General features: G+C 44.8%; 1 protein-coding gene across 1 annotated transcript in view; it reads left to right on the top strand.

The window, feature by feature from the left end:
- AKAP9 (A-kinase anchoring protein 9) overlaps positions 1–17,737 on the top strand; it is a 142,780-nt gene that overhangs the window by 78,896 nt on the left and 46,147 nt on the right. The window contains exons 24-25 of the mRNA XM_056857090.1: positions 11,445–11,657; positions 15,471–15,703. Of these exons, the coding sequence (XP_056713068.1) occupies positions 11,445–11,657; positions 15,471–15,703 (446 nt within the window). The remainder of the gene's footprint in view (positions 1–11,444; positions 11,658–15,470; positions 15,704–17,737) is intronic.

The following is a 17,737-nucleotide window of genomic DNA, read 5'->3' as shown; positions in this document are numbered from 1 at the left end:
CAGGGTCTCAGGCAGAGGTCTTTCACATCACCTACTTGCCTAATCCCTTTAACTGGAGATGCCGGGGATTGAACCTGGGATCTTCTGCATGCCAAGCAGATGCTCTACAAACTGAGCCACAACCCCTCCAATTGGTGGCTGTACCTTGACAGATTCATAGGGAATTCTTTAGATTTTGTTACAAGGTTACAAGGTCATATGATGGGGGAGTAACGTGCCCTGTACTCACAATATCAGACTTCGCGTAAGACTCAGAATCTGTTAAAATTGCATAACAGCTAATTATGCTGACATACTCTTAGCAATGTCCTGCACTTCCTGTAGAACTGTGACGCTGTGCAGAGTGGGACTTGTATAACATCTCTTCAGAACCAAGTACGTGTTGTTTTGAAAAATTCAGTTTCCTTCGCATCTTGCTCACAAGACAAAAGATGCAAAGAGGAGGCTCTTTAACTTAGTTGGCAAGTTCCCAGTGCATCACTGCCCTGGAGGGCTAATCGGATCAGGTCAGCCACAATGACTGGCGCAGGCTCTTCCATCATCTCTTCCCATGCTGCCATTGGCTGGGTCTCTGGCTGCTAAACTGGCACCCAGCTGGCAGCAACGTGGGAGCAGGCAGTAGGCCGGCCTTTGTTTAGTAATGTTACCAACCAGTTCCAAGTCAATTGGCCTCTACATGGGGTCTGCTTGTCCCACCACTTTGGTGGCACTGCAGAAGTAGGTGACAGGCAAGCCTGTGTCCATTGTCTTGACTTGAAGCGGTTGTATAGTTCACTTTGCCCTTGGGTTCCTGTTAGTAGCTAAGCCTGCCAGACTGATTAGGGGTTTCTTGCTCTCTTGTTCACGCTGGCTGGTGATTATTGTCTGATGACTGTCATGTGGTTTACTAATGTTCCCATGGGCAATTATTATAAAAAGTTAATGCCATATAAAAGCTAAAAAGATTTCGTGCCCTTTCTCACGAGCATATTTACTGTCACATTATGGCAGCCAACACCCTTTTATAATTTGATGTTGTCATCTTGGTTTTTACAAAGGACACATTTAAGCCACAGTGATTATAATCTTCCTTGTTTGGCAATGTTGCTGTGTATTATGCACGAATAAAAGTAATCATACTACATATTTTCCACAGAAAAAGTATGCCCCTCTGACCTCATATAATGATTGAAACGCCTGTATAAGAATGCCATTGATTATAGCTTTAATGTATATGTATGTATACATATACACAAGTGTGGCATAGTGATTAACAATGGCGGACTCTAATATGGAGAACCGGGTTGATTGTTCACTCCTCCACAAGAAGCCTTCCGGGTGACCTTGGGCCAGTCACAGCTCTCTCAGAACTCTCTCAGCCCATGCAGAGGCAGGCTTTTGCCTTGAAACCCTATGGGGTCACCATAAGTCAGCTGTGACTTGACGACACTTTCCACCACATATGTATATATATGTATGTATATATATGTATATATGTGTGTATATATATGTATGTATCCACTGGCTTTATATAGTAGAATGCCAGTGGTCGTATTTTAAAAAACCTTTCCTGGGGCCATTCTTCCTCCTTTCCAATGTCATTACACTATCCAAACTATCTACTTGTAATATGATTTCACTATCCAAACTATCCACTGTCCAGAGTCCAGTATTCCACTCACAGTGTGAGAAATGTGAGTAATTATGAAGAGATGTTATACAAGTATGCATAAGTTGGAAAAGTAAGCTGCTCTCTCCACCCTTGGGTGTTAGTTACCTGGCTGACAGCCTATTTAACGTATCCTTGTGCAGCTCGTTTGCCCCAAATCCTTTGTGTGTAATCCTGTTTTCTACATATCCAGTGACTTGCTTAGTTTGTAGTCAGTGTGTGTAATAAATAAATGTATACCACTGATCAGTAATGCATTTTGGTATATAAAAGTGACACACACACGTCTCAAATCCTAACCATTCCTCTATGACAGTGGTTGGCAAACTCCTTAGTCAACAGAACCAAATATCAACAGTACAACGATTGAGATTTCTTTTGAGAGCCACCTAACTGGAGATGCCGGGGATTGAACCTGGGACCTTCTGCATGCCAAGCGGTGGCTCCCTCCTCGCCGCTCAGCACCAGCGCCTCGTGGCTCAGGCTCACCAGCACCCGGTGCCACCGGTAGCGCACCAAAACTTCCAGCCTGCCGCTTCGTAGCACCCTGCCACCGATGCCTCCCCCTCCGGCCGCCACTACCACCATCTTTGGAGCATTGCTTAACACGCCATATGATTGAGTGCAGACGCGCACTTTTCAAAGCGAGACGGGGGGAGACGCAAGCCCCAAGCCGGAGCGCGGGGTGGGGGAAGAAGCCTGCCGGAAAGTGCCGAGAAAGCGCGGCGGACTTTTTCTTCACTCCGGAGAGGAGGCGGAGCGACAGGCGGCCCCGGAGCACTCCCGGCCCTGCAGCGTGGCGAGCGGAGGGGAGGAGCGTCGAGGGAGGGGCAGGGGGAAAGTAGGAATACGGGCGGAGAGAGGTGCAAAGGAGCTCGACCCGGAGTTGGCCCTAGGGCGTTGCTGCCGCAGAGGTCGGCCCCATGCCTGTCTGGAAGGGAAGGGCCCGGGCCAACCTGCTCCGGACCAGCCCGCGTTTTACTGGCACGACCTGAGTTCGAGGTGGCGGTGAAGTTCCCTGGGTGACCTTTGGGGCGAAAACGCATGGGAGGTTTTGCCTTGGATTTGCCGCTCTGTAGATGCACATTTTCCCCATCTGAATTCTCAAAACTCTGCATGGGGGCTTATTTTTGAGCTTTGAGAATTTGGCTGGGGAAAATGTGCGTTTAGAGAGAGGCAAATCCAAGGCAAGGCCTCCGCAATGCGCCGCCACCGCCTCCTCCTCCTCTCCGCCGGGGGGGGGGGTCTAGGGCTGCCCCGGGGACAGGGTCCAGCCGGAGGAGGAGGAGGAGCGGCGCTGGGGGGGGAGGGAAGGCGGCGGCGAGCGTCTCTCTGGGCCAGAACGGGCGAGCAGCAGCGGCAGGAGGAGAGGCTCAGTTCATTCGCACAGCAGAGGTGACGACAGCCACCGCCTCTCCCGTCACCCAACCGAGAGCCGCACTCAAGGCGCCAAAGAGCCGCATGCTGCTCTGGAGCCGCGGTTTTCCGACCACTGCTCTATGAACACAGCACCGTATATTGCTACTACTCAGCTCATGGTTTTCTAGAACAGTTCTCAGAACCCTTAATCTTTTTGCCATGATTTATCAATGGCTCTTTAACAGTCAAAGATATCATATTATGATGCCAGCACAGCAGCCAGAGTGGCTTCCTGCAGAGTGCAGCACTAGGGCCACATGAAGAGGACTGCACTGAGCTTAGTTTCTGGGACGGGCAGTGCTAATATGGAGAGGAATTGTAATGTGCACTTCTCCCGCATGGGAAGGGCATCCATCAAACAAATGGGGAAGGTAAATTTAACAAGATGAAAGTTACACGAGCACTTTAAAAAGTACTCTTTGAATTAACAAATTATAAATAATCTTGGAGCATGTTGAATACATTAGAATGACCATAAAAAGGTCCTATTTTCATGATCCAGTAACTCAACAGACCAGATTTTAATAGAGGTTATCTTATTTGTTCACTGTTCTTTTTGGTTAATCCATATTTTGCAAATTCAAAGAGACTATTTTAAAGAGGTCATTCATCTAACAGTTGGTTAAATTCTGCTGGTACGCTGTTTTAACATCGGATTCGAAAGTGTATGTTCTTCTTTCTAAAATGATTTTGGAGATTGACAACTGTGAATTTAAGGGTCATAATCCAGATCTCCAAGACTTTCCACCAAGTAGTTGCTAGAGCCCTTAGCCCCAACCTCTCCTCCTTATTATGCATATTAGCTATCTTTTATAAGACCCAAGCAATTAATATTTTAACCACCACTAGTCATGTGCCCTGACTTGGATAGCCCAGGCTCGCCTGACCTTGTCAGATCTCAGAAGCTAAGCAGGGACGGCCCTGGCAAGTATTGGATTGGACACCTCCAAGGAATACCAGGGTTATGATGCAGAGGCAAGCAATGGCAAACCACCTTTGAATGTCTCTTGCCTTGATAACCCCACAAGGTTGCCATAAATCAGCAAAACCCCACAAGGTTGCCATAAATCAACAAAAGTCATGTGTGAATAGCATCAGAGGTTTGGTGAGCATGTCCTCCCCATGCAGGGCCCCCCACATTGAAGGGGAAGGGTATATTTTACTGGAGCCCAGGGGTCCAGAGAGGCTGGGTGGCAGCCCAGGCTGCTAGCCTCCTTACTATGAGGAGGGAAATCATGCCTGAGGGTATTCTTATATCTGTTGTCCAGAATTTTTGTGCAATTTGCTGGAATCAGTCAGAGACAGTGTTAGAGCAGCAATCTCAAGCAACATTCTGAACTGCCCAACCGTAGGCCCTTCTCTAGAGCCAGCGTGGTGTAGTGGTTAAGAGAGGTGGTTTGGAGCGGTGGACTCTGATCTGGAAAACCGGGTTTGATTCCCCACTCCTCCACATAAGCGACGGACAATAATCTGGTGAACTGGATTTGTTTCCCCACTCCTCCACAAGAAACCAGCTGGGTGACCTTGGGCTAGTCACACTCTCTCAGACCCGCCCACCTCACAGAGTGTCTGTTGTGGGGAAGGGAAGGTGATTGTAAGCTCTAGTCCTGCGTCAAATCCCATAAACAGATTCCAGCAGACAGCAAGTCCACGAAAGCAGTTTTATTGATTAAGAACAACAGGTCACAGAAGCCAATATTCAGAATGATACTAGTGAAGGGCTAAGAGAAAGCATTAGGCATATATACAAGCAACAGAGATAACCAGTAACCCAGGTAACCCCCTCCCGAAGGAGAAAGGAATACTTGGCAGTTCCCACACAGAAGGAATCTGTGAAGCCAAAACATGGGGCACAAATTGGTGATCTAAGCTGGCCTTGGAGAGAGTTGCAAAACAACATCTGGGAGCACGGCCATGAGCTGTCTTCAAAGACCGCTCCTTACAGTGATTGTAAGCCGGTTTGATTCTCCCTTAAGTGGTAGAGAAAGTCGGCATATAAAAACTAACTCTTCTTCTTCTACAATAGAGAGAGTATGCTTATGCAGTTAAATTAGGACTGTGTGGGTGAGACAGAGATACAGACAGATTTGTTTATTCTATTTGACATGATCTACTAAGAACTACGCCCTGACCTGGATGGCCCAGGCTAGCCTGATCTCGTCAGATCTCAGAAGCTAAGCAGGGTCAGCCCTTGTTAGTACCGTATATACTCGCGTATAAGCCGAGTTTTTCAGCCCAAAAAAAGGGCTGAAAAAGCCGAACTCGGCTTATACGCGGGTCAATACGGTAGGAGAGGGGGGAGGGGAGGAGGGAGGAGGGAGGGGGGAACATACCTCCATCACCGCCGCCGCCGGGCCCAGGCGCCTTCCTCCAGCCGGCAGGGGCCTTCCCGCCCAGGCAGCAGGCCCCCGCCGGCCGCGCCGCCGCCACCCGCGCGCCTGGGCGCGTTCCTCCGGCCGGGGGGTGGCCTTCCCGCCCAGGCAGGAGGCCCCCGCCGGTGGCACCGCCGCCCACGCGCCTGGGCGCGTTCCTCCGGCCGGGGGGGGCCTTCCCGCCCAGGCAGGAGGCCCCCGCCGGTGGCGCCAGCAGCGCCCACGCGCCTGGGCGTGTTCCTCCGGCTGGGGGGGGCCTTCCCGCCCAGGCAGGAGGCCCCCGCTGGCCGCGCCGCCGCCGCCCACGCGCCTGGGCGCTTCGGCTGGCCGGCAGGGACCTTCCCGCCCAGGCAGGAGGCCCCGCCGCCCGCGCCACCGCCGCCCGCGCGCCTGGGCGCCTTCCTCTGGCCGGTGGGGGCCTCCTGCCAGCCCAGGAAGGCCGCGCCGCCGCCGCCACCGCTTCGCCGCTTTTCCAGGTAAGGGGCTCTTCCCCCTCCCCCCTTTAATGGCACTGGGGATGGGGTGGGGTGGGGCGGGAGGGTCTGGGAGGCCGGCGGGAGGGCGACCTGGGGCAGGGCCCTGCGCTCTAAAATGGCGGCCGCCATTTTAGAGCGCAGCATTGCCGGTAAAGGGAATTTCTTATTGACCCTCGGCTTATACGCGGGTCAATAAGAAATTCCCTTTTCTGGCCTCAAATTTGGGGGGTCGGCTTATACCCAAGTATATACGGTACTTGGATGGGAGACCACTAAGGAATACCAGGGTTCTGTGCAGAGGAAGGCACTGGCAAACCACCTCTGTTAGTCTCTTGCCATGAAAACCCCCAAAAGGGTTTGCCATAAGTCGGCTGCGACTTGACGACAGTTTACACACACACTAAGAACTACAAGTCCCAGAGTTCCTTGTGTATACGAAGGAGCGAGGGGCAAATCAAAGCACCATAAGAGAGTGGTAGCAAGTACTGCTGCTTCTGGTAGGATTTGCAGGCACCAAATATTTGTGAGTAGACAGACAAGTTTTTATTGCGGCATTGCCATTCTAAAAAGCTTAGTAAAACATATTTGTGAGTAAATATCTATTTCACTCACAGTCTCACACCAACCCCTCAGGCTGCCCTGGCTATAAATACAAATCAGGCAACCCCAACCCAGAGCTGGCAACCCTACAGAAAGAAGGGGGGAAACCCCAAAAAACTAAAGGACGGGGTCTTTCTGCAGTCAAGCGACAATACAGCAGATGAACAAAATCAAGATGAAATCATTTCAATATAGACAGTGATTCGGTGGCAACTGATTTTCACTGAGGTGTGCATAGCCCTACAGATGTTTTGCACACAGCCTATGATTGTGGCAGAAAAGAAGTTTCAGCAAGGTATAATTGATCAAAAACTGCAGGTGTTCCACAGGGGGGTTAAGCCACCTAGCCCCCTTGCCTGTTGAATGTGCACTTGCAAGAGAAATTGACTTTGGAGAGCTAATTGATGTTTTTGCAATGAAAAAAGCCAAAGAAATAAAGCTTTAAAGTTAATTGGCCCAATGTTTGCTGCCATGTTGGTCCATTAGAATTTTAAAAAATCCAGACATTGACAGGATAATCCCTTTTTAATGACCAAAGGGTTACAAAATAGTTGATACTTTTGTTCGTAAGAGTCCTACAAATCTAACACAGGTGTGCATTTGTAGAAATGTAAAATATGTTAACAATGAGTAAAACTTTTTAGGTGCATGAGATTCTGTGTATGGATTGAGGACTTGTGGTGTTGGCTGAAGGGGGCATGTTATAAGTTTGTAGTGGGCTCAACAATGTAATGCTTGGGCCCTGACCCCATGTATCTTAGATATTCAATCTTGTATGGAACCACAGGGCATACAGAAGACTGCTTCTGCTGAGATGCAGAAGGGGAGAACTTTGTACAAAGCACTGTTTGTTCTGTGGAAGAGAGAGTTAAAAGATTCCTGGGCCTATATCCTGTTTTGTGTAATCCTGAAAGGACCAAAAGTTGTGTCCCCTTCATCCCTTGCTCAGTTCAAAATATTTTCCCCTGTTAAAAATTAGTTGCTAACCAGAATGCTAGCTAGTGCAGCATTTGTTAATGGTGTGTTTCCTTTAAAGTTTTTTCTTAAGTTGTTACTTTTCTTGTTTGGGCCAGTGGTATTACTGACTTGGGGATTTTGACTGGTGAAGCACTTGTACTAAGAATCACAACTTGCTTAATATATGTTTTGCTATCTATGGTCAAAAAACAAGGGCCAGATTCTAGAGTAACATACATCTTGTTCTGTGTCCCAAGGATTTCAAAAGCAGTATGTCATGGGAATCAGCTGTTCAAAGAAAAATATTTAACTGGGCTTGAATAGGCCCCTGGGTGTGCCTAAAGTAATTTTTTGGAATCTGGCCAAATACAGGGATTCTAATTCCTGTAATTCCACTTCGGCAAGTTCTAATTTAGAGCTGTGGGGAATAAAGGTGTGTGTGGGGGAATAATGATACAAGAGAATTTGGAATGTTATGATCTGTTGGTGTTGTTCTGTAGATTTGGATTCTCTTAAAAATCCATCTCTTAAAAATGCCTATGCTTGCACACACAAAAAAATCCATGACTACTTAAACAAGTTGCCTGCATCTCAGTATATTTCAAACCCTGTGTGACTATAAATCTTCATGTATCACATTCCTTTAAGGAACATTTACGTGACTGCTGGCATTGAAATGTCCTTCTCCTCCTTCCCATTTGTTCGGCTGTGAAGTAGTCAGCTTAACTTGTGAAGACTTGCTGAAATAACTTGTAATGGTGCATCTGCTCTAATCAGAGAGTTCATAAATGAATAACTCCTGTGCTAGTAAAATTTCAGTTGTTCAAAAATATGTTGACATAACTCATGAAAGTGACGTATTAAACAGCGGTGGGTGAACATAACTTTAAAAATGGACAAGTTTTTGGCAAGCATTACAAATTGCTGGTAAATCATTCACAGATTCATGTCAGCATATTAATTATCCGCCTTGGATGCACACCTTAACATACTAAGGGGGTCAGTGAACCTGAGAGCAATACTACAAGGAGTTTAGATTCTGTCAAGAGGCTAAACTCCTAGCACAGTCACTTAAGGTGGAATGGGCATAGTTGAGACACTAGACTAAGATGCATCCACCCCCTTCAGGGATCAACGGCCACATCAGCAGAAGAGAATGGACAGTTCCAGTAGTGATGGGGGCGGAGGAAACCTTAAAGGGTTTGCTACTGGGCAGCGGCAGTATTGGTGTCAATTGGAAGGTTAAACTGGCAGAGGATCTTTCGTAGACAATGGCAGTGCCACTTCAGCTAACCCTGGTTAGTACTCCGCAGAAGGAGGCAATGGTAAACCACTTCTGATGATCTCTTACCTTGAAAATCCTATGATGAGACAATTTAAGATGAAGGTTAAAGCAGAAAATGTCAAAGCAGGATTACAGCTGAACATCAAGAAGACAAAAGTAATGACTTCTGGGGAATTGCACAACTTTAAGGCTGGTGATGAAGATATTGAAATTGTTCACGATTTTCTATTCCTTGGCTCCATCATCAACCAAAAGGGAGGCTGCAACCAAGAAATCATAAGGAGTTTGAGACTGGGAAGGGCAGCCATGAAGGAGCTAGAAAAGATCCTTAAGTTTAAGGATGTGTTGCTGGCGACCAAGATCAAGATAATTCATACCATAGTATTCCCCATTACCATGGATGTGTGTGAGAGTTGGACAATGAAAAAATGGACAGGAAAAAAGTTGATTTGTTTGAAATGTGGTGTTGGAGGAGAGTTTTACAGATACTGTGGATTGCCAAAAAGACAAATCAGTGGGTTCTAGATCAAAGCAGGTCTGAACTCTCCTTAGAAGCTAAAATGGCTAAACTGAGGCTATCATACTTGAGTCACGTTATGAAGAAGAAGAAGAGTTGGTTTTTATATGCCGACTTTCTCTACCACTTAAGGGAGACTCAAACCAACTTACAATCACCTTCCTTTCCTCTCCCCACATCAGACACCCTGTCAGGTGGGTGGGGCTGAGAGAGCTCTAACAGAGCTGTGACTTGTCCAAGGTCACCCAGCTGTCTTCATGGTTAGGAGTGGGGAAACAAATCCAGTTCACCAGATTAGCCTCCGCCGCTCATGTGGAGGAGTGGGGAATCAAACCCGGTTCTCCAAATCAGAGTCCACCACTCCAAATCACCGAAAAGACAATAATGCTATGAAAAGTTGAAGGAGGGTCCAACATGAGGTAGCTCGGCCCTCAGTTTGCAAGACCTGAGCAAAGCTGCTAATGATAGGATGTTTTGGAGATCTTTAACTCATAGGGTTACCATAAGTTGGAGGTGACTTGAAGGCATTAATACTCTTATTAGTCCTTTTGAGAACACTGCATTTCTCATACCTGTGGTATTCCTGAAAATAGATTTTGTAAGGTATTTGAAACAGTGTGGCTTTCTGAATGATAATTACAGTATACATTTATCACTTTTGGTATTATTCAATAAAGGAATTTGTCAGTTTTATCATTCTTTTTAAACAATTGCAAAAAGTTGATTAAACCTGTTCAAAAAAAATTCTGAGCAAATAAAGGGGTTAGTAGGGTTCATACTGTGATTGAACTGAGTCCTACTGGAGTTTCTGTATGGCCAAGAAATTTTACAGATAATTACCAGAAGAAAAATTAAATTCATCAACCCATGACACTTTGCAAATAAATTAGTGTGTGTGTGTAAAGTGCCGTCAAGTTGCAGCCTACTTATGGCGACCCCTTTTGGGGGTTTTCATGGCAAGAGACTATCAGAGGTGGTTTTCCAGTGCCTTCCTCTGCACAGCAATCCTGGTATTCCTTGGTGGTCTCCCATCCAAATACTAACCAGGGCTGACCCTGCTTAGCTTCTGAGATCTGACGAGATCAGGCTAGCCTGGGCCATCCAGGTCAGGGCAAAAAATATATTAGTAATCCACGTATTATATTAACATGAATGTATACCTACTAATAGCTCTGGTTTAGAAATCTGATATGATTACATTCTGTTTGAATGATGATCTTGTTCGTTTCCCCCCCCCCATACATTTAGATGTTTAAACATACACGTACATCCACACACCAGAGAGTGACTTTGAGCCAGTTTGAGAGTTGACTGTATTTGCCTAATTGCATGCCTCACTGGTGGAAATGGTGAGCATAGGAAAAGAATGACCAAACATATCATATTATATGAAATAGCTTTTAACAGGCAGAGTTTGGTACACATCAGTAAATTGTAGCTGTGCTTAGGTTGACACGGAACAGAGCAATGAATCACTATCTAACAGTTTTATACAGGAAAGAAAGATAGCTACAATTACTGGAAAAGAACAGCTTGACTTTGTTGTCATGTACATATTACACAAGTGGAAATTACTAAAAGGACAAAAGTGGAAATTACTAAAAGGACAAAAGAAAAGCCTTGCTGGATCAAATCAAGGCCCATCAAGTCCAAGAAGTCTGTTCACACAGTGGCCAACCAGGTGTCTCTAGGAAACCCACAAACAAGATGATTGCAGCAACATCCTGCCTGTGTTCCACAGAACCTAATATAATATAATTAGGAGCACCTAATGCTCCTCTGAGGCTAGAGAGAGTAGGTATGCATCATGACTAGTATTCGTTTTGACTAGTAGCCATGGATAGCCCTCTCCTCCATGAACATGTACACTCCCCTCTTAAAGCCTTTCAAGTTGGCAGCCATCACCACATCCTGGGGCAACTAGATTGTCCACAAAGGAATATCGAGTTGTGAATGATTGCTGTAGTGCACAGCAGTAGCATAATATCCAACAATGTGTGGATGTTTCTTTTAGCTAGGATGAGGCTTTTTAGCTGATAATTTCATTTTTGCCATTTATAGTATGTTACCTTGTTCTGGAAACAGGTTTCCACTTTTTTCCCTGCTGTGATTTTGAAGTACCTACTTGAAAATGACCAATGCTTGATTAATCTTTTCTATTCTCTTACAGGTCTTATTGATGGTTATGCAGATGAAAAATCACTTCTGGAAAAGCAAATCCAGGAAAAAACAGATGTCATTGGACATCTTGAGCAAGACCTCCTTTGTACAGGTAACAAATTACAGGAACTAGAAGCCGAGAGGCAGCAACTTCAGGAAGAAAAGGAGTTACTCTTCAGACAAAAGGATGCTATGAAAGCCAATGCAGGACCAGTAGAACGACGTATGTATTCCCAACAGTCTTCCAAATATGTGTTCTGGTTTTACTTTGTGATATCTAGTAGCTCTTCGTTAATGTTCATAGAACTGTAGAGGTGGGAGTGAGAGGGTCCTCACAGCCAGCTTCTCTTTGCGTGACAGAACTATCCGCATCTGTTGCAGCAATCGATATAATCAAGAGAGATCGGAGTGTGTGCCACATCATGGTGCAAGTCCACCACAGTTTCAGATGACTTGGGCAATTGAGGCAAGGTTCAGCAACGTCTGAACTCCAAGTGAGAGAGCTGGTAAAACATGGAGGGGGGAAAATCTTTCCTAATCCCAAATGTGCCAGTCAGCCTTGATCCCACTCACCCAGCTTTGCTTTCCTTACCTCACACTGAGCAATGTGAAAGGGCTAACAATGTTCAAGTTTATCTACCTTGATACCCAAGGCTAGCACCTGGCTAGTCCTAAATATTATTCCAGAGATTTATTCATTGTGGTTTTTTAACTATAAAGTCTCTCACAAGTATTATCATTCATGTCATTTATTACGGTCATTTGACCAGCATTATAAAAATACAGCGATGCATACCATAAGCCGGGGGTGGGGAACCTGGATGCGGCCCGCGGACTCTCCCACGGAAGCCGCTGCCATTGCTGCCACAGGGCTGCCCGCCTGTATGTGTGTGTGTGTGTCGGGGGAAGCCGGGAAGGCTTCACCCGATCGCGCCCGTCCGCTTGTGAAGCCGGGTGCGTGCGTGCCTGAGTACTTCCGTGGGGCGGGGGAGAAGCCGGGGAGACTTTTCCCCAGATCGTGCCCAGCCACCACAGTGGCCGGGTGACCGCATGTGTGTGTGTGGGGGGGAGAAGCCAGGGAGAAGCCGGAAGAGTTCTCCCCAGATTGCACCCAGCTGCCACAGCAGCCGGGTGCTTGCGTGTGCGTTAATGTGTGTGTGTGTGTGTGTGTGTGTGTGTGTGTGTGTGTGTGTGTGTGTGTGTGTGTGTGTGTGTGTGTGTGAGAAGCCATGGAGACTTCTCCCCGGATTGCGCCCGGCCGCCCCAGCAGCCGGGTGCTTGCGTGTGTGTGTGGGGGGAGAAGCCTGCCCCTGTGTGTGTGTGTGTGTGTGTGTGTGAGGAGGTGGGGTGGGGAGCTGGGAACCTCTCTCTTTTTTTCTCTTTCTCTCCCTCTCTTTCCTTCCTTCCTTTCCTTCTTTCCCCCCTCCTCTGTGCCTCTCCAAGGGTTGCCAACCTCCAGGTGGTAGCTGGAGACCTGGCAACCCTAGCCTCTCCCCAAGATCTAGGCCTGGTATGGCCCCTGAGTGATGTTATAGACATGTAAATGGCCCTTGGCAGGAAAAAGGTTCCCCACCCCTGCCATAAGCCAAATATCTTAAATATCTGAAATGGGCTTCAAGTATAGTTCCCCCCCATCCTTGCTTCAAGGTGTTCATAATTTTTCCCTCATAGTACTTACCAAAGGTCACCCAAAGAACTTCATAGCTGAACTGGGACTTGAAACTTGGGTTTCCTTTACCCAAACCAACTATTTTAACTATACCACCACAGTAATTGAACTCTTGCCTTGGTATACAAAGCTGAAAAACTTCGCAGTCAAGTACAATCAGATAAATTGGCATATTCATAGGAAAGAAGGTGCTCAGGAGTCCTGAAGGAAAATTATGTATGTCTCAACTTTTGAGGTGGATATCCTGTAGAAAGAAAACGCAAACTTGGTTTAATGTGCTCAAATATTTGTTTAACAAATGTGTTTCCTCTTCAGAGAGCAAATTCGTGTTTTAATTCTGCTTTCAGTAAGAAACAACATCTCTTTTTGAGAGAATATTTACTGAAGGTGGTAAAATGCTATAGATGTTTAATTAGCAATATGATCTCAGTAACTGGACTGTGAGTAGCTTGTGAAATGTTACCTTTTAAACAAAAAATAATGTAGAAGTGTGATTGCCTGCTATTCATTACTTTTGAATAGGTATATTCTATGAGGCAATTAATATTAGGATATGGTTTTCCGTTTCACAATAATCTTGCAATCATTAGTTTTAGTAGCAGGTGCATTATTATGAATTTATAATACAGTGTTCACGGTGCGATTTGACTGTTCCCTGTCTAGAAGAACCAAGTGTAAATTCCACATTGAAACAGTTGGAAAATAATGTTAACTATCATACTTAATAGATTAATCACACATTTCTTACCTTATCCAGCATTTTCACTGAACTCCATATTCTACCTTCAGCTTCATTCTTCTCATACAGTATTACACCTTGAAAAAACTATAGATGGCATGTGAATTACTTTTGCTTCTTGTTTTGTTTTGTTTTCTGTTCTCCTAGGCCTAGTAGATGCTGCAGTCGATGCAGCTTCCCAAGCAGGTGTGTTTGTATATTGCATGGCCAATCTTTCATTGGGTGGCAGATTATTACCACTTATTAACTATGGTCTCTTCTTTGGGGCTTTCAGCTTACTAACATGACTTTAATTTTTGCTGGCCTGAAGCTTTCATGTTGTATTTCATGCTCACAACTTTTCTTTTTTTTAATAACAATTGCTCACAATTTCTAAATTCAATACATCAGTGATGATTTTAAGCAGATCCATTTAACCATCATCTTAGTCATTAATGATTCATGAGCTGAGGTGTTGTTAGTTTACAGTAAGCTTTTGTTTTGCTTTTAAACTGCAAATAAATCAGTTTGTAATAACTTTGCCAAACATACTTCTATATTGACATGTGATGTTCAGTAAGCATGATGTAAGATGATGGTACCAAAATTTATGTATTGTGAAAGTGCAAGAAAATGGCCAATATCTGGTGACTAACCCTCTCTGTATATCAAAGACCCTGATCTATCAATCTATTACTCTGTAGTAAATCTTATTTTAAATCACAAAGGGCTTCTGTCTGCAGCCAGTGTATTCATCATACATTGACGATGATTCAGATATCACTTACTTTGGCATTCTGATTATTTATATTAGACAATATGTTCATCATAGGGCCCCTTCTGATGCAGAACATATGTCTCCATATGCAGCATCATTAAGTGGAAGGTCTATAGTGTTCCTCCTTTCTACACCACTGTAGCTCAGCTTCTGAGAGTTATGTTGCAGACACAGGGAGTAGCCATGTTACTATCTCTCTGATAGTGACTGTGAACATCCAAAGTTACTGGAATGGGAAGGAGATAATAATATAATATAAATATATATAATAATATAATATAATGATATAATAGAAGAACAAGTTCTAAGAGCTTTCCCAAACAGTTTAAAATATATTTAAAAATGGAGGGAGGAAAGAATGAGGTGTGTGTATATGAACAAATAGCCCTTAACAGAACATCCCAGTTACAGGTAAGAAATTTCCTTCTGTATTCCTTTTGTAACTCACCAGGTGAAGGTCTATTGTATTCTGCCTTAAAATATATGTATATGCCTCTTGTTGGAAAAAAGTATGTTGGGACTGGATCAGCCCTATTGGATGAAAATATAGTTGGGTTTTAATGCCATCATATATTTTCCACAATGTTAAATTAAATATATGATTTGTGATAGTGACACGCAACTTCGTGATTTTCTGTATGAATAGTTAACCAATTTAAATAAAGAGAGTTATAAAAAATTTCATTAATATAGTTTTGTGGTATCTTTTGATTCCTATGAAAAGATAACACAATTCTGGTCTGGTAAAACCCAAATCTATTTCCATCCTTCATTGTACTCTAGCATGGACACAAAGTCTTGTGAGTAGTTTTATTGTGATAGATTGACTAACTTTGTTTATCTAAAAACAATTGGTGCCCTTATAAAACAGAGTTGCTGGCAGAGACAGAAAAACTTATGAAGGAAAAAATAGAAGTACAACGGCAAGCTGAAAAAGAATATGACTACCTTCAAAAGCAGGTGAAAGCACTGGAAACTGATATAGAAGAGCAGGTCAACCGATTTTTGGAACTAGAGCAAGAAAAGAATGCAGAGTTAATGGATCTAAGGCAGCAGAACCAAGCTTTGGAGAAACAACTCGAGAAAACCAAAAAGTTTCTGGATGTAAGTAAAAGAACAGTTAGCTATCTTACAGAGTTCCAAATTCATCAGGCCTTTCAGGACAGAATAAAAAGGAAAAAAGGACAAAAGTAGGTATTCTGTTCATGTTAACCCTGTACATTAAACAAGATTATTTCCAGTGCATTATAAAGTAGTAATAAAATAACATTACTTTTTACAAACGTTCTGTATATTAACAGTGTAAACATTTGGTACATTGAATGAGAAATGGACCAAATTTCAGAATTTCAAATCAGATATTTTCAGCCTAGATATACCAGAATTATTGTCTGTCCTTTTAAATTCATGTCAGCATGAATTTGCCTCTTCACATGTTTGGAAACAAAGTTGGGGGTTAGTTAGCGATGTTACAAAGATGTAATTTTGCTGAAGGGATGACTAATGTGCTATCTCTTTATTATGGCTTGCTAATGTAAGCATAGGGCGTTTGTCTGTTTACCCAGGCATAACTAATCTAAGTTTGGCTTGATTTCTGAAAAGACACCAAAATAGTCTCCTGCAGTACAACCAGAAATTCAGGTTAGCAATAGTAAGACATGCCAGTTGTGGGGTAAATAGCCAGACAAATTAGCTTATGACTTTTCTGTATCGTCAAACATTTTAATTTTTTTTAGGTTGGCCCCTGCAGTTTACTGTACAAAAATGTATACCTCATTAACACAACATCACAAAAATCACAAAATCACACAAGGTTGGGAGAGACCACAAGGGCCATCCAGTCCAACGCCCTGCCATTCAGGATCCCACAATCAAAGTGCTCCCGACAGATGGCCATCCAACCTCTGCTTAAAGACCTCCAAAGACGGGAACTCCACCCCTGTAAGCTCCTGACCCTTCGAACCAGAAATCACCACAGAGTCATATAGAATCCAAGCAGATGGCTTTTACTGGTCAAAAAGGCAATACAGTGCATACAGGGAACTATGGCAGCTATGAGAGTCTCACTATCTGAACGATAATATAAAGCAGTAAATGGCGGGAGATTACAAAGCATCAGCAACGCATAAACAGAGTACACTTTCCCAGGAGTAGCATTCCCAGGCCTTGGTATGTGTGGTCGACCTTGAGGCTAGACAGTACAGCACAGACACAGAAACAATACTGAAACCGAGATTGCAGCCTGACATCCTGCTCCCCTTAAGGCCCCCTCCCAGTCTGTAAGGGGGCTGGTCTTGCCGGGTAGGCAGTGTGAAAGGCATTGACGAGTTTGGGGGCGGAGACATCTCGTGCGCGCACCCACTCGTCGTAGGCAGGGGGGAAGTGTTTCCAACGGACCAAGTACTGTAGGTTTCCATGGTGAATACGAGAGTCAAGGATTTTGGAGACCTCGAAGTGCTCCTCCCCCCCCACCATAATGGGCTGTTCGGGAGGCGGATCGGGATGCCACTGTGGAGAAGCAGTATGGGGCTTCAGGAGGCTAATGTGGAAAACGGGGTGCACACGCCTCAGAGTTTTGGGGAGAGCTAGCTCCACTGTGACAGGATTTATGATCCGTGTGATGGGGAATGGGCCAATGAATTTAGCATTGAGCTTAGGGCACGGACGGGTGGAACGTAGATTTTTAGTGGAAAGGTAGACCATTTTACCCACTCGCAGGTCACCCCCGGGGGAACGATGTTTGTCGGCTTGTGCTTTGTATTTGCGCTTGGCTCGATCGAGATTGCTAACGAGCCAGGGCCAGGTGGTACGGAGGGTGTGTGCCCAGGAGGCAACGTCAGGGTCTCCCTCCCCCTCCCCACTATTTCCGGGAGTAACAGGACCGAAATCCTGTCCATACACTGCATAGAATGGGCTAAAACCTATAGATTGATGTACAGCATTATTGTAGGCATATTCTGCAAAAGGTAATAGTTCCACCCAGTTATCTTGGTGGTAGTTGACATAACAGCGTAAATAACATTCGAGTACAGCATTAACACGTTCAGTTTGACCATCTGTTTGAGGATGGTATGCAGTAGACAATCCTTGTTCTACCCCCACCAACTTGAGAAATGCTTTCCAAAACTTAGAAACAAA

This window comes from Euleptes europaea, chromosome 11 (genome assembly GCF_029931775.1).
Source record: "Euleptes europaea isolate rEulEur1 chromosome 11, rEulEur1.hap1, whole genome shotgun sequence".
Taxonomy (NCBI): Eukaryota; Metazoa; Chordata; class Lepidosauria; order Squamata; family Sphaerodactylidae; genus Euleptes; species Euleptes europaea.
Note: the sequence above shows the minus strand (reverse complement) of the source record. Positions and strands in the feature narration are given on the sequence as shown.